The sequence below is a fragment of the Hypanus sabinus genome, chromosome 10 (genome assembly GCF_030144855.1).
Source record: "Hypanus sabinus isolate sHypSab1 chromosome 10, sHypSab1.hap1, whole genome shotgun sequence".
NCBI lineage: Eukaryota > Metazoa > Chordata > Chondrichthyes > Myliobatiformes > Dasyatidae > Hypanus > Hypanus sabinus.
This window is the reverse complement of record NC_082715.1, coordinates 22,644,416-22,658,365: the sequence shown is the minus strand read 5'-3', so window position 1 is coordinate 22,658,365 and position 13,950 is coordinate 22,644,416. Positions and strand designations below refer to the sequence as shown.

General features: G+C 42.5%; 1 protein-coding gene across 1 annotated transcript in view; it reads right to left on the bottom strand.

Moving 5' to 3' along the window:
- nkain2 (sodium/potassium transporting ATPase interacting 2) overlaps positions 1 to 9,026 on the bottom strand; it is a 550,985-nt gene extending 541,959 nt beyond the window's left edge. The window contains exon 1 of the mRNA XM_059981239.1: positions 8,908 to 9,026. Within this exon, the coding sequence (XP_059837222.1) occupies positions 8,908 to 8,961 (54 nt within the window). The 5' untranslated portion in view covers positions 8,962 to 9,026. The remainder of the gene's footprint in view (positions 1 to 8,907) is intronic.
- Between the last annotated feature and the right edge of the window lie 4,924 nt (positions 9,027 to 13,950).

The window sequence follows — 13,950 nt, the reverse complement described above, 5'->3', positions numbered from 1 at the left end:
AATGCTTTTGTTTGCATGCCATCCAGACAGTTTTGTTCCATACTTAAGTACCTTAAGGCATATAAAAAGGAAAAAGAGAATGCAGATCACAGTGTTACAGCTGCAGACAAAGCGCAGTGCAGGTAGACAAATAAGGTAGAAGAGCAATGAGATAAGATAGATTGAGAGATCAAAAGTTCAGCTTTATTATATAAGGATCCAAGATGGCTTGCAGCGGCCACTCCAGAGTTGATTATCTGTCATTTGTGAAGCGGGGTGCCGTGCGCAATCATAATTGGATGAAAAATGGACGTTGGAGCACAGAGGAACATCTGGAAATCTCCATGAAGACCTTCGTTGTTGCAGCTGCTGCTGGTGTGAGGTCCGGGTCTCTGCTGGGAAGAACAGGCCCCCAGTCCTCGGGGTCCCATTGCCAGTGGCTGTTGGCGGAGGCATCTTAATATGCTCAGCAGAGGATGGTGCTTGGAGAAGCTGTGCCAGAGGGGATGGTCGGAGTCTTGGAGGTTCGACGGACTCGGATTCCGCTGCAGTCGGAGCGCTTTCACTGTGTGCTGTGTCTGCAAGGCTGGGTCCGAGGGAGCTTTCATTGTATGCTGTGTCTGTGAGGCTGAGTCCGGCGGCGCCTTGGAAGTCCATAGTGGGGGTATTCCCTTCTGCCATCGGCATGGGATGGCGAGTCTGTCGGGACCCTGAGGACTTGTGGAAACTGTGTGGTGGTTTCTTTTGAACTAATAGTCTTTTAACATCTTTGGACTATTTTTACTGTGCCCATAGTCTGTTTCTTTATCAATTATGCTATTGTTTGTACTGTTGTAACTATATGTTGTAACTATGTTGTTTTGTGCAGGTCTTGTATCTTTAGGTTTTGGTCTTGTTTTGTCTGGTGGAATTGGAGGTCCTTTCCGGGTAATGTGCTAAGATGGTAGCGTGATATTAGTACGTAGCAGCCTCTCAGGACTCTGGATTGGGGATTGCCAAATGTTGTGTGGATTTTCTCGTGTAGTCTGTTTTGTCATGTGCTTTTGTGATATCATTCTGGAGGAACGTTATCTCATTTTTTAACTGCATTGCATTTGTGGTTTCTAAATAACAATAAACTGAATCTGAATCCGAATCTGAATCTGAATAAGGAGGTCTAGTCCAGAGTTTGATGAGTTCAAGACAATCCAGAAGCTGGATTCTGAGAGGAGAGAAAAAAACAGAGCTGGAACCAAAATCTTGAGCTACCGAGTCCAGATGAAGGGTCTCAACACCAGGTCAAAAAGCAAAAAGAGCCACTTTTCAACATAATTGTATAAGGACTAAGAGTGTTGTAAAAACAAGTCATTAGGCTTTGTGTGTCAATGCAAGGAGTATTCGTAACAAGGTGGATGAATTGAATGTGCAGATAGTTATTAATGAATATGATATAGTTGGGATCACAGAGACATGGCTCCAGGGTGACCAAGAATGGGAGCTCAACATCCAAGGATATTCAATATTTAGGAGGGATAGACAGGAAAGAAAAGGAGGTGGGGTAGCATTGCTGGTTAGAGAGGAGATTAACACAATAAAAAGGAAGGACATTAGCCTGGAGGATGTGGACTCGATATGGGTAGAGCTGCATAACACTAAGGGGCAGAAAACGCTGGTGGGAGTTGTGTACAGGCCATCTAACAGTAGTAGTGAGGTTGGGGATGGCATTAAAAAGGAAATTAGAAATGCGTGCAATAAAGGAACAGTAGTTATAATGGGTGACTTCAATCTACATATAGATTGGGTGAACCAAATTGGTAAGGGTGCTGAGGAAGAGGATTTCTTGGAATGTATGCGGGATGGTTTTCTGAACCAACATGTCGAGGAACCAACTAGAGAGCAGGCCATTCTAGATTGGGTATTGAGCAATGAGGAAGTGTTAGTTAGCAACCTTGTTGTGCGAGGCCCCTTGGGTAAGAGTGACCGTAATATGATGGAATTCTTCATTAAGATGGAGAGTGACATAGTTAATTCAGAAACAAAGGTTCTGAACTTAAAGAAGGGTAACTTTGAAGGTATGAGACGTGAATTAGCTAAGGTAGACTGGCAAATCATACTTAAAGGATTGACGGTGGATATGCAATGGCAAGCATTTAAAGATCGCATGGATGAACTACAATAATTGTTCATCCCAGTTTGGCAAAAGAACAAACCAGGGAAGGTAGTGCACCCATGGCTGACAAGGGAAATTAGGGATAGTATCAAGTACAAAGAAGAAACATATAAATTAGCAAAAAAAGCAGCACACCTCAGGACTGGGAGAAATTCAGAGACCAGCAGAGGAGGACAAAGGGCTTAACTAGGAAAGGGAAAAAAAATTATGAGAGAAAGCTGGCAGGGAACATAAAAAATCTTTTATAGATACGTGAAAAGAAAAAGATTGGTCAAGACAAATGTAGGTCCTTTACAGACAGAAACAGGTGAATTGATAATAGGGAACAAGGTCATGGCAGACCAATTGAATAACTACTTTGGTTCTGTCTTCACTAAGGAGGACATAAATAATCTTCCAGAAATAGTAAGGGACCGAGGGTCTAGTGAGATGGAGAAACTGAGGGAAATACATGTTAGTAGGGAAGTGGTGTTAGGTAAATTGAAGGGATTAAAGGCAGATAAATCCCCAGGGCCAGATGGTCTGCACCCCAAAGTGCTTAAGGAAGTAGTCCAAGAAATAGTGGATGCATTAGCGATAATTTTCCAAAACTCCTTAGATTCTGGATTAGTTCCTGAGGATTGGAGGGTGGCTAATGTAACCCCACTTTTTAAAAAAGGAGGGAGAGAGAAACCGAGGAATTATAGACCGGTTAGTCTGACATCGGTGGTGGGGAAAATGCTAGAGTCGGTTATCAAATTTGATAACAGCACATTTGGAAAGAAGTGAAATCATCAGACAAAGTCAGCATGGATTTGTGAAAAGAAAATCATGTCTGACAAATCTTATAGAATTTTTTGAAGATGTAACTAGTAGAGTGGATAGGGGAGAGCCAGTGGATGTGGTATATTTAGATTTTCAAAAGGCTTTTGACAATGTCCCACATAGGAGATTAGTGTGCAAACTTAAAGCGCACGGTATTGGGGATATGGTATTGATGTGGATAGAGAATTGGTTGGCAGACAGGAAGCAAAGAGTGGGAGTAAACAGGACCTTTTCAGAATGGCAGGCAGTGACTAGTGGGGTACCGCAAGGCTCAGTGCTGGGACCCCAGTTGTTTACAATATATATTAATGATTTAGACAAGGGAATTAAATGCAGCATTTCCAAGTTTGCAGATGACACAAAGCTGGGCGGCAGTGTTAGCTGTGAGGAGGATGCTAAGAGGGTGCAGGGTAACTTGGATAGGTTAGGCGAGTGGGCAAATTCATGGCAGATGCAATTTAATGTGGATAAATGTGAGGTTATCCACTTTGGTTGCAAGAACAGGGAAACATATCTGAACAGTGGCCGATTAGGAAAAGGGGAGATGCAACGAGACCTGGGTGTCATTGTACACCAGTCATTGAAGGTGGGCATGCAGGTACAGCAGGCGGTGAAAAAGGCAAATGGTATGTTGGCATTCATAGCAAAAGGATTTGAGTACAGGAGCAAGGAGGTTCTACTGCAGTTGTACAAGGCCTTGGTGGGACCGCACTTAGAGTATTGTGTGTAGTTTTGGTCCCCTAATCTGAGGAAAGACATTCTTGCCATAGAGGGAGTACAGAGAAGGTTCACCAGATTGTTTCCTGGGATGGCAGGACATTCAAATGAAAAAAGACTGGATCGACTAGGCTTATACTCGCTGGAATTTAGAAGATTGAGGGGGATCTTATTGAAACGTATAAAATTCTAAAGGGATTGGACAGGCTAGATGCAGGAAGATTGTTTCTGATGTTGGGAAAGTCCAGAACGAGGGGTCACAATTTAAGGATAAAGGGGAAGTCTTTTAGGACCGAGATGAGGAAAAACTTCTTCACACAGAGAGTGGTGAATCTCTGCCACAGGAAACAGTTGAGGCCGGTTCATTGGCTATTTTTAAGAGGGAGTTAGATATGACCCTTGTGGCTAAAGGGATCAGCGGGTATGGAGAGAAAGCAGGGATAGGGTTTTATGTTGGTTGATCTGCCATGATCATACTGAATGGCGGTGTAGGCTCAAAGGGCTGAATGGCCTACTCCTGCACCTATTTTCTATGTTTCTATGTTTAACACAACGTTGGCTGTCCACTTCCATCATCAAGTTCCTTGAGCAACACAACAATGTTACTGGGGGAGAACAGCAGTATCTATGGAGGGAAATGGACAATTGTTGTTGCAGGGTGAGACTTTTCGCCTGGACTGTGGGAATAATATCCAGTGGAAGGAATGTTTGTGATGAGCAGATGGAGACAGGTGTGGAAGTGGATGAGTGTGAGGGGAACTCAATCCTTCTTATGCCTTGGTGGGGAGGGGGGGTTTGAGGGGAGATGTGTGGGAGACAGAGCAGAGTGTGAGAGCTTTATCAATAGCAATAGCAATGGGGTGGCAACCCTGTTCTCTAAAACGGTGACATTTGGAATGTTCTGGATTAGAAGCCCTGAAGTTACTTCAGCAGTTTGTTTTATTCTGTCACTTAGACAAAGGACACTGCCACAACAATAACTGTTAAGGAGCCATGCACTGTTTACCATCTGCATTGTATTGTGTGTTGTGTGTTTATTACATTCCTTATAGTAGTTAGTCACATGGGTGAGGAGCATGGTGAAAACCAAAGAGTTTAGTTACATGTTCATGTTTTGTTTTGGGCTGTTTAATGTTGGGCACCACTGGGTGTCACATCTTTTGTTGACTGCTTAATTACATTTGATATTGCTTAACTTCATTTAAGTCCACTTAAGATCAAGATTAAGGGTCAAGTACATTTCTTTGATTTTTTGAACATCATTGTTGGATTGGATCAGAGGATGCATCATACAGGATAATTCTCTGTGCTTGGACTCTAACCAAGGTTGTTTCATTTGAGTAGATGCTACAAACTGCTTAACTCCTTGATAAAAATACGTGTTCCTTATAGCCAGTCATGCTGCAAGTATTTTGTCCAGAGAAGGACCCTGCTTTAGTAGTCTTTCCAATGTGTACCTTGTTGATCAATCCTTGTAAGGTGGTTGTGTCCCTTCCTAGCCTCACATCGAATTATTGTTTGAAACACCCAGTATCTTTTCAAGGTCAGAGTAGAAACCCTTCCTGGTTTTGAAAGAAGTTTCCAGGATTGGATGAATACACTGATGATAGCAGTAATATGGTCTCTATTGCAGCGAGCTGAAGGCATTGCAGGACGAATCACTAAGAATGCAGACAAGTTTATTCATTTTGTCTACTCCTGGGATTACCCAGTCATTAGCATGTTTAGTGCTGAGTTCCAAGCCATTGTCAATGATTTCACTGAAGTATACAAGAGGATGAATCTTACACTCAGCATCCAAAGACAAAATGATGTTCTAACAACCTGCACTTGATGCACCATACTATTCTCCTACAATAAAAGTTAATGACAATGCCTACATTGAAAAAAAATAACATGGGAGTATTCACACATTTCAGAAGCTACTTCTTTGTGAAGTCAGATACTAATGATGAAACTCACCCCTGTCTCTGAAGCACTAACACAGCCTTTGAGTTATTGAGGAAGAGAGTATGATGATTAAGACCACAGATGTAACACAAAACTCATGTTACCACCGGACTAGACATCATATGGAATGGAAGAATTAGCGCTGGTGCTGCTTCAGCAAAATCCTTCATGCTCATCGTCAGAACAAATGAACAACTGTGAGCGTCCTTCTTTAGACAACCATCCACAGTACTAAGGTGTAGTTGTACTGGTTGGCACTGCCACCAGATAACCAAAATGGGCACTCTATCCTAATTCTTGTCATGGGAAGAGATTCATTCAGTCATTATGTGCTGTGTCGTAGAAATGGGCCATCAAGGTCATCCATCTGTCTTTAATCTGGGAGGTTATAATAAGCTCTTCAAAACTTTTGCCTATCCATCCGTTGATGGAGCTCATGAATGTTGTGCGCTGTCGACTTTGACTTTGCAAAGAAGTTACGAGGCAGAAAGAGGAAATATTATGCTCAGAGCCTTCTTGAAGAAATGCAACATCCCTACTGATTCTAGTAATCTAGGTCCACTGAAAATGGAGAAGGAGAAGGACAATTTGGGGTAGTATAGATAACTTCAGTGCTATGAAAAGGGGGCTTACAGAGGCAAAAGTAAGTAGCCGAAAGAGCAAAACCACCTTAGGTACTATCCACACAACTGCCCCAAAAGAGCCACCTTAGAACTCACAAAACTAGGGTAGAAGAAAAATCATCCTCCATCCCAAGAGATTCCTGAAGAGGAAAGATGCAAGTTGTGATTACAGAGTACAAACTCCACACACCATGTAACTGCCTATAATACTGACAAAATACTTGACAGAAAGAGACTACAGATATTTGTTACTGATATGAATAATAGAATTTCACAGCAGCTTCATACATTCTGTCTATCTGCAAGCAACTTGTTTGTCAGTATAACTGCAGGATGTGCATTTTCCAGAAACTTAATTCACATTCTGATTTCTATGAAGTTCAAATTTCATTATCTCCATTCCTCTCAATCTTCTATGAATTTTGCCAAAACACTTATTTGACGTTTCCCCCTACAAATTTGCTATGTATAATAATGCTATGTATTTTGGTTTTCATGTTACTTTTTCAACAAATATAAAATTCAAGGTATATAATTAACATCACAACTAATATTCATTTTGAATACCAGAATTAGTTGGTGCTCTTTTATTGTTCAGTCATTGAATTCGTGTGATCTGGCAAGTTAAGCTTGTATCATCCATTCCTAATTGGCTTTGAGCTGAGTGAGATTTTGAACTCATATTTTCAAATCATACCTTGGGATTATTTGACAAATTGTAGAACCAGGATGCCATGTACACCAATAATTTAATCCATAGAAAGGAAGAAATTACAAATAAAAAAGGCCTTAAATTTAATGAACATTTCATGTAACAACTTTGTTTCCAACTTGCTTTTGATGCAGTCAATATTTTACTTCAGAAACATCTCAAAGATTTCCAAAATGACAAGTATCTTGTGCTCAAACATATCTGCATGAAGTAACAAGTCTCACACAGCTCTTTTTGTATGATATGCCATGATTATACAGACAAACTTCCCGGCAAAAAGCAAGATGGTCTGATAGTTTCCACTGAGTGAGTGCCACTCATCTATCCAGTACGTTCTCATTACAGGAGAATGTGCAAGTGAAGTGGTTTTAAGACTGAAGTAAGTGGCCCCCTGTGGCTCAAAATGAATACTGCTTCTACTGTTCTTAAATGTAGAGGACACCATTGCAATAACTTTTGACAGAGAAATAAGGCCCAGTTAGATGCATCAATTTGGTTCAGTGAGCAAAGGACAGCTTAAAATAAAATTGTACTGCTGTAGTCTACTTAGGACCAGATTTACGATGCCTGATATTTCCAGAAAACGGTAAGTGCTTTTAACAATTTAGGTCCCCTTTGGCAAAAAAAAACTTATCCTGGCACCAAATCAGCAATATCGATTGTCACAGTTGTCTCAAATGTCAGAAAGTTATCTTCTATTTTTACAGGCAGCTACAAGCAAATTAATTTAAAGCACCATTAAAACTTTCTAGTCTCATGAACATCAGCTTCCTGGGAGATAATATATGATGTAATTACCGTGGGAAGGGAGAAATGGAATGAGCTTACAAGTTATTGCATCATTTCATCCATTTTCCTTCTTAGGCAGTCAATTAGGGTCAAGGATATACGCTTCCATGCTAGTTCTGTGGGTCCTGGGGTGGTTGAAGAATTCTATGTATAATCCACAAGTGGAACAGGTGATGCTCACCGGGGGAATGGCTGGGCTAATTTCAGTTGTCTTGCAACCCTTCCATTGTTTGCATGCGATCCTGGTCAAAGTGACGTCAATGTTCTTGGGCCTGGATGTTCCATCATTATTTTGAGCAGAATCCACCGGTTCTGAGGAATTGATGATTTTTGTCTGGAGTTTGAGATGTGTAAAGCATCTCCTCAGTCTTCTTGGAATTCTCTTGCCGAGGTGCAGATTTGAATGCATGTTTCCGGAATGTGGTGTCAGGGAGTGTATCCGGAGAGATCTTATTATTTGGAGGCGTTATACAATGAATGGCCAGAACTCAACTTGACCACATCTATCGTTCAATTGCAATACAGAGCACCAACACAAAGCTACTGTCAAGAGTTGACAGCAAATCCAAACGGAAGAACAGTGGAAGCTGTGGTGTAGATTTACCATCTACACTGTCGGTGTTGAGGTGCCCGAGTTAAAACTAAAATAACCTGGAAATAAAACAGTTGTGCGGCCGGACAGCGAACGTCATTATCAGTGTTTATTATACAACTCAATACTGTGATCCAAAATGTGACCTGCTAAAAGACCGGACCTAAACCGTCCACGTTATTGATAACGGTAAAATTCGTGATGTCTCTGCCTAAAAAACAGCTAAAAATTATCAGCGCTTCTTATAAATACTTCATGCATTATACCTCACTTTATACCAGATTTCCTTGGTAAACTTCACCGATATTTGCTGAATACCTGTTCTACGTGAGTTTGCGTTTTAATACAAAGAACAGTTTTTCGCACCAGCCAAGCGTGCTTATAACAAAGATGTAATACTCTTTTATATTTAAGCCCTGAAAATTACATCGTAAAAGTTTTCAGTGTTTATTTCATCCACTTTGCTAAAACGAGATATACAAGAATAAATGTTGTAAGAGGTTGGAAAAGCCCGGAATTTCTTTCAAATATACCAGAAGATATCAATGTATTTTTTTTTAAAAAAAAGAAAAAAGTTTCTGGTTCCACTTACTAGTTGTAGGCTGGAGATGGCTATGAGAGTGCACCTGCCGCTGCAGCAGCCCATGGTTCGAGAAGGGAGTGGGGGTTGTTGTCCGGTCCGGAGCACCCTTTTCCTTGCGCTGTGCCGGTGCCTCGGTCTCTCCCTGTGCGCCGTCCCCGCCGCTCTGGTTGTCGGGCTCCGCAACACCTGGCGGCTGTGTGCGCGCGTCCTGAGCGAGCGCCCGCCGTCACGGCGCGCAGCCGCTCCCGCTCACCATCGCCGGGTTCGGGCAGCCACACACTCGGCACCGCCGCCGCGGGAGTCGTCAAGGAGGCAGGCGAAGAGGAGCGGGGTTTGGGAGCGGGGGGTTGCGAGAGGCGCGGGGGAGGCAGGTGGTAGTTGGGACGTGTAGGAAGAACTCTTTCTGTTGTTGTGTGAGCATCCACGCTGGTTTCTGGGCCACTTTGACTCGAGAGAGGAGTGTCAGCGGCGAGCCGTCTGTTTTTTTTTAAATCTTTTGATGCTAACCGCTGGCGATGGTTTGTGGGGTGAATTATTTCCCAGCTCGCAGCTGTGCTGACGCCGCGTCTCGGAGGTGGCGGGAGAGGGAGGGGTGGTGGGGATGGGGGGGGGACGGCTGATGCGAGATGATTGAACGAACCCGGATCGCAGTCTGTCTCGTCGTTGCAAAGCCTCTCGCTCCGTTCGAGCCGCTGGGTGCGAGCACTGAAATGGAGCGGTGCGCTGCCGCCTCGCTCCTGCCGAGGTGACAGGCAGGCAGGCGCGAATCTGCTTGCGGGGCTGGATTAATCGCTCTGACAGCTTGTCCGATGTCCTCCAGTTATTTCCCTCTTCGTTCTCACCCGACTAGGAAGAGCAATAGAGATAACACAGGCAGGGGCACCATGCAGCAACCGCAGATATGCCATCTGCCGCTACAAATTAGCAAAAGGCACACAGTGTCAGCGCCTTGTGGAAATCAGTCTTGCCATCGTGTCTGAGTGTAATAGGACGCCTTTGAAAGGGAATATGTAGCATGGAACAATTTTTAAAATATATATTATTCCATTACCTTCAGTTTCCACGAGTGTTTTAAGAAGCTAAGTGAGTTCCCTACGATTGCGGTATCTTTAGTCTCGGACATATTGTACACTTATGTAAACCCCTTTCCACAGTTAGATTATCTAATTTCTATTAAGAACGTTAATTAAGAAATTGTTCGTGTATCGTGTGTGCTTTAGATCGTAATCTATGGTCAGTACCACATTTAATTAACTATTTATCCGGAAACATATCCAGTACCGTTTTCATTGTTAATGATGGAGAGGTTGTATCAGGAACAATGAAATCAATGACACGCAGAACTCCTGTGTATCTCAGAAACCCAGCTAGAAAGTTATAATACTTTTTTTAAAAAGCAATTAAATCATGCTTTTTAAAGGTGTTAAACTGTTAAGGTGTCTAACTGTGTTAAACTGTCTAATGACGAATGCTATTCTGCCCAAATTACTCCACGATCTTCCAGTTTGTAAGGATAAAAGAAGCGAAAATGTATCGTTGATTTCTCTGCATGAAAATTACACATCAAGTTTCAGAACGTTGTTACAGCGTGGGAATGCCTGTCTTAAAATCCCTTTTCACACCTATCGAGGGGTTTATTTCCAACGGAGGACGTGCGTTATTTCTTGTTAAATGTCTGTACATTGTTTAATGCCCGTTCGGCTTCTATATCACTACTTGACGTTTGCTAAAAGGATTTGATCTGTCTAATCCCTTATTTCCGCACGTAAATGCTTTATGTCCAGTTCTTTCGGAAGAGTTAAGTACTACCCCACCCCCCCCCCCCCCCCAAAGAAAAGTGCGAAATAAAGATTAAAGCAAAATTGCGAAAAATGTCTAACAAATTGATTATCGTTTGTGATTGATCGAAGATGACTGCCTGGAGTAATAGCGATAATATCAGTGTTATGCCATTATGATCTTGGAGTCTTGTTCTTTAAGGTATCAGCCACTGTCTAATCTATATATGATTTGTTCCGTTGTCTTAATGCAGTTTGCAATTGATGTCCCTTCGTTAAGTACATTCTACGCCGTTTAGTTTACTTGCGTATAATCAATGACTATCGTGGATATCGATTGGTTCAGATTGAAACTATTTGTCAGTCGAGGCCGCAGTTTACTTCTGATTATCAAAGCGACCTCTCCCGGCCATTTCAACACTGACAATGTTGGAAAAAAGCTATTGACGTCGTCCCTGCCTGCTATCTACTTGCAGTTTTCCCCCTCAAAATACTCGTCATTCACAATGGATGCAATTGATACCGGTTTTTGTCAATTCAATCTCTTGCCAATACCACTCATGTTTCCTCCTTAATGCATTATTTGAAGCCTTTGAAAGTCTTTTACAGAAGACCTAGTCTTTCTGAGTCCAGTGGCGGCACGACCAAAGACTGTGACCCAGTTGCTCAGCTGCATGCATGTTTCGTTACCGCTACATTAAAAATCAAACAACGCATCCCGACTAATAGCAAAACCTTGATGAACATGGGGTAGCACGAAAGACGGGAACTGGTTCAATTTAAACCCCAGTTAAATTAATTGTGAAAATATATGATGAAAAATTTTCCCTGTATGTTTAGAAATGGGGTGCTGTTCGTTCAACCGTGCCAAATTCTGGTAATCAGATTGTCAAATTTCCTGGAAGACTGTCTTCTGTGGTGAATAAAACGTCACTGATGGTGAGAATGGGGGTGAGGTGAGGGCCTCCATCGATCAGAGTTACCATGGATATTGCGTCCGAACTGTCTAGATATGAAAGCCGGGGGAGAATGATATGGAGAACAAGCTATTGCCCGAGTAGCAAACTCCCCTTCTCCACGCATCTGATGAACCCAAAGGAACGGTAGAGATCGATTCAGTTTGGCACCAGCAGCATCGCAGGAGTTCCCAGTCAATAGACAATAGACAGTTGGTGCAGGAGTAGGCCATTCAGCCCTTCTAGCCAGCACCGCCATTCACTGTGATCATGGCTGATCATACACAATCAATACCCCGTTCCTGCCCTCTCCCCATATCCCTTGACCCCGCTATATATAAGAGCTCTATCTAACTCTCTCTTGAATGCATCCAGAGACTTGGCCTCCACTGCCTTCTGGGGCAGAGCATTCCACATATCCACCACTCTCTGGGTGAAAAAGTTTTTCCGCATCTCTGTTCTAAATGGCCTACCCTTTATTCTTAAACTGTATCCTCTAGTTCTGGACTCACCCATCAGCAGGAACATGCTTCCTGCCTACAGTGTGTCCAATCCCTTAATAATCTTATATGTTACTGTCAGATCCCCTCTCATCCTTCTAAATTCCAGTGTATACAAGCCCAGTCGCTCCAGTCTTTCAACATATGACAGTCCCGCTATTCCGGGAATTAACCTTGTGAACCTACGCTGCACTCCCTCAATAGCAAGAATGTACTTCCTCAAATTTGGAGACCAAAACTGCACACAATACTCCAGGTGGGATCTCACCAGGGCCCTGTACAGCTGCAGAAGGACCTATTTACTCCTATACTCAATTCCTCTTGTTATAAAAGCCAGCATGCCATTAGCTTTCTTCACTGCCTGCTGTACCTGCATGCTTGCTTTCATTGACTGATGTACAAGAACACCTAGAAATCGTTATACTTCCCCTTTTCCTAACTTGACTCCATTTAGATAGTGATCTGTCTTCCTGTTCTTGCCACCAAAGTGGATAACCTCACATTTATCCACATTAAACTGCATCTGCCACACATTTGTCCACTCACCCAACCTGTCCAAGTCACCCTGCATTCTCATAACATCCTCCTGACATTTCACACTGCCACCCAGCTTTGTGTCATCAGCAAATTTGCTAATGTTACTTTAAATCCTTTCATCTAAATCATTAATGTATATTGTAAACAGCTGCGATCCCAGCACCAAACCTTGCGGTTCCCCACCGGTCACAGCCTGCTATTCCGAAAGGGACCCGTTAATCACAATACTTTGTTTCCTGTCAGACAGCCAATTTTCAATCCATGTCAGTACTCTGCCCCCAATACCATGTGCCCTAATTTTGCCCACTAATCTCCTATGTGGGACTTTATCAAAAGCTTTCTGGAAGTCCAGGTACACTACATCCACTGGCTCTCCCTTGTCCATTTTCATAGTTACATCCTCAAAAACTCCAGAAGATCAGTCAAGCATGATTTTCCCTTCATAAATCCATGCTGACTCGGACTGATCCTTCTAATGCTATCCAAATGTGTCGTAATTTCCTCTTTTATAATTGATTCCAGCATCTTTCCCACCACTGACATCAGGCTATAATTCCTTGTTTTCTCTCTCCCTCCTTTCTTGAAAAGTAGGACAACATTAGCCACCCTCCAATCAGCAGGAACTGTTCCTGAATCTATAGAACATTGGAAAATGATTACCAATGTGTCCACGATTTCTAGAGCCACCTCTTTAAGTACCCTGGGATGCAGACCATCAGGTCCCAGGGATATCAGCCTTCAGACTCAACAGTCTATCCAACACCGTTTCTTGCCTAATATAAATTTCCTTCAGTTCATCCTTTACCCTAGTTCCTTTGGCCACTATTACATCTGGGAGATTGTTTGTGTCTTCCCTAGTGAAGACAGATCCAATGAACCTGTTCAACTCATCTGCCATTTCCTTGTTCCCCATAATAAATTCACCCATTTCTGTCTTCAATGGCCCAATTTTGGTCTTAACTAGTTTTTTGCTATTCACATACCTAAAGAAGCTTTTACTATCCTCCTTTATAATCTTGGCTAGTTTACCTTCGTACCTCATTTTTTCTTGCCGTATTGCCTTTTTTGTTATCTTCTGTTGCTCTTTAAAAGCTTCCCAGTCCTCCGGTATCCTGCTTATCTTTGCTATGTTATACTTCTTCTCTTTTATTTTTATACTGCCCTTTACTTCCCTCGTCAGCCATGGCCACCCCTTACTCCCCTTAGGATCTTTCTTCCTCTTTGGAACGAACCGATCCTGCACCTTCTGTATTATTCCCAGAAATTTTTGTTCCACTGTCT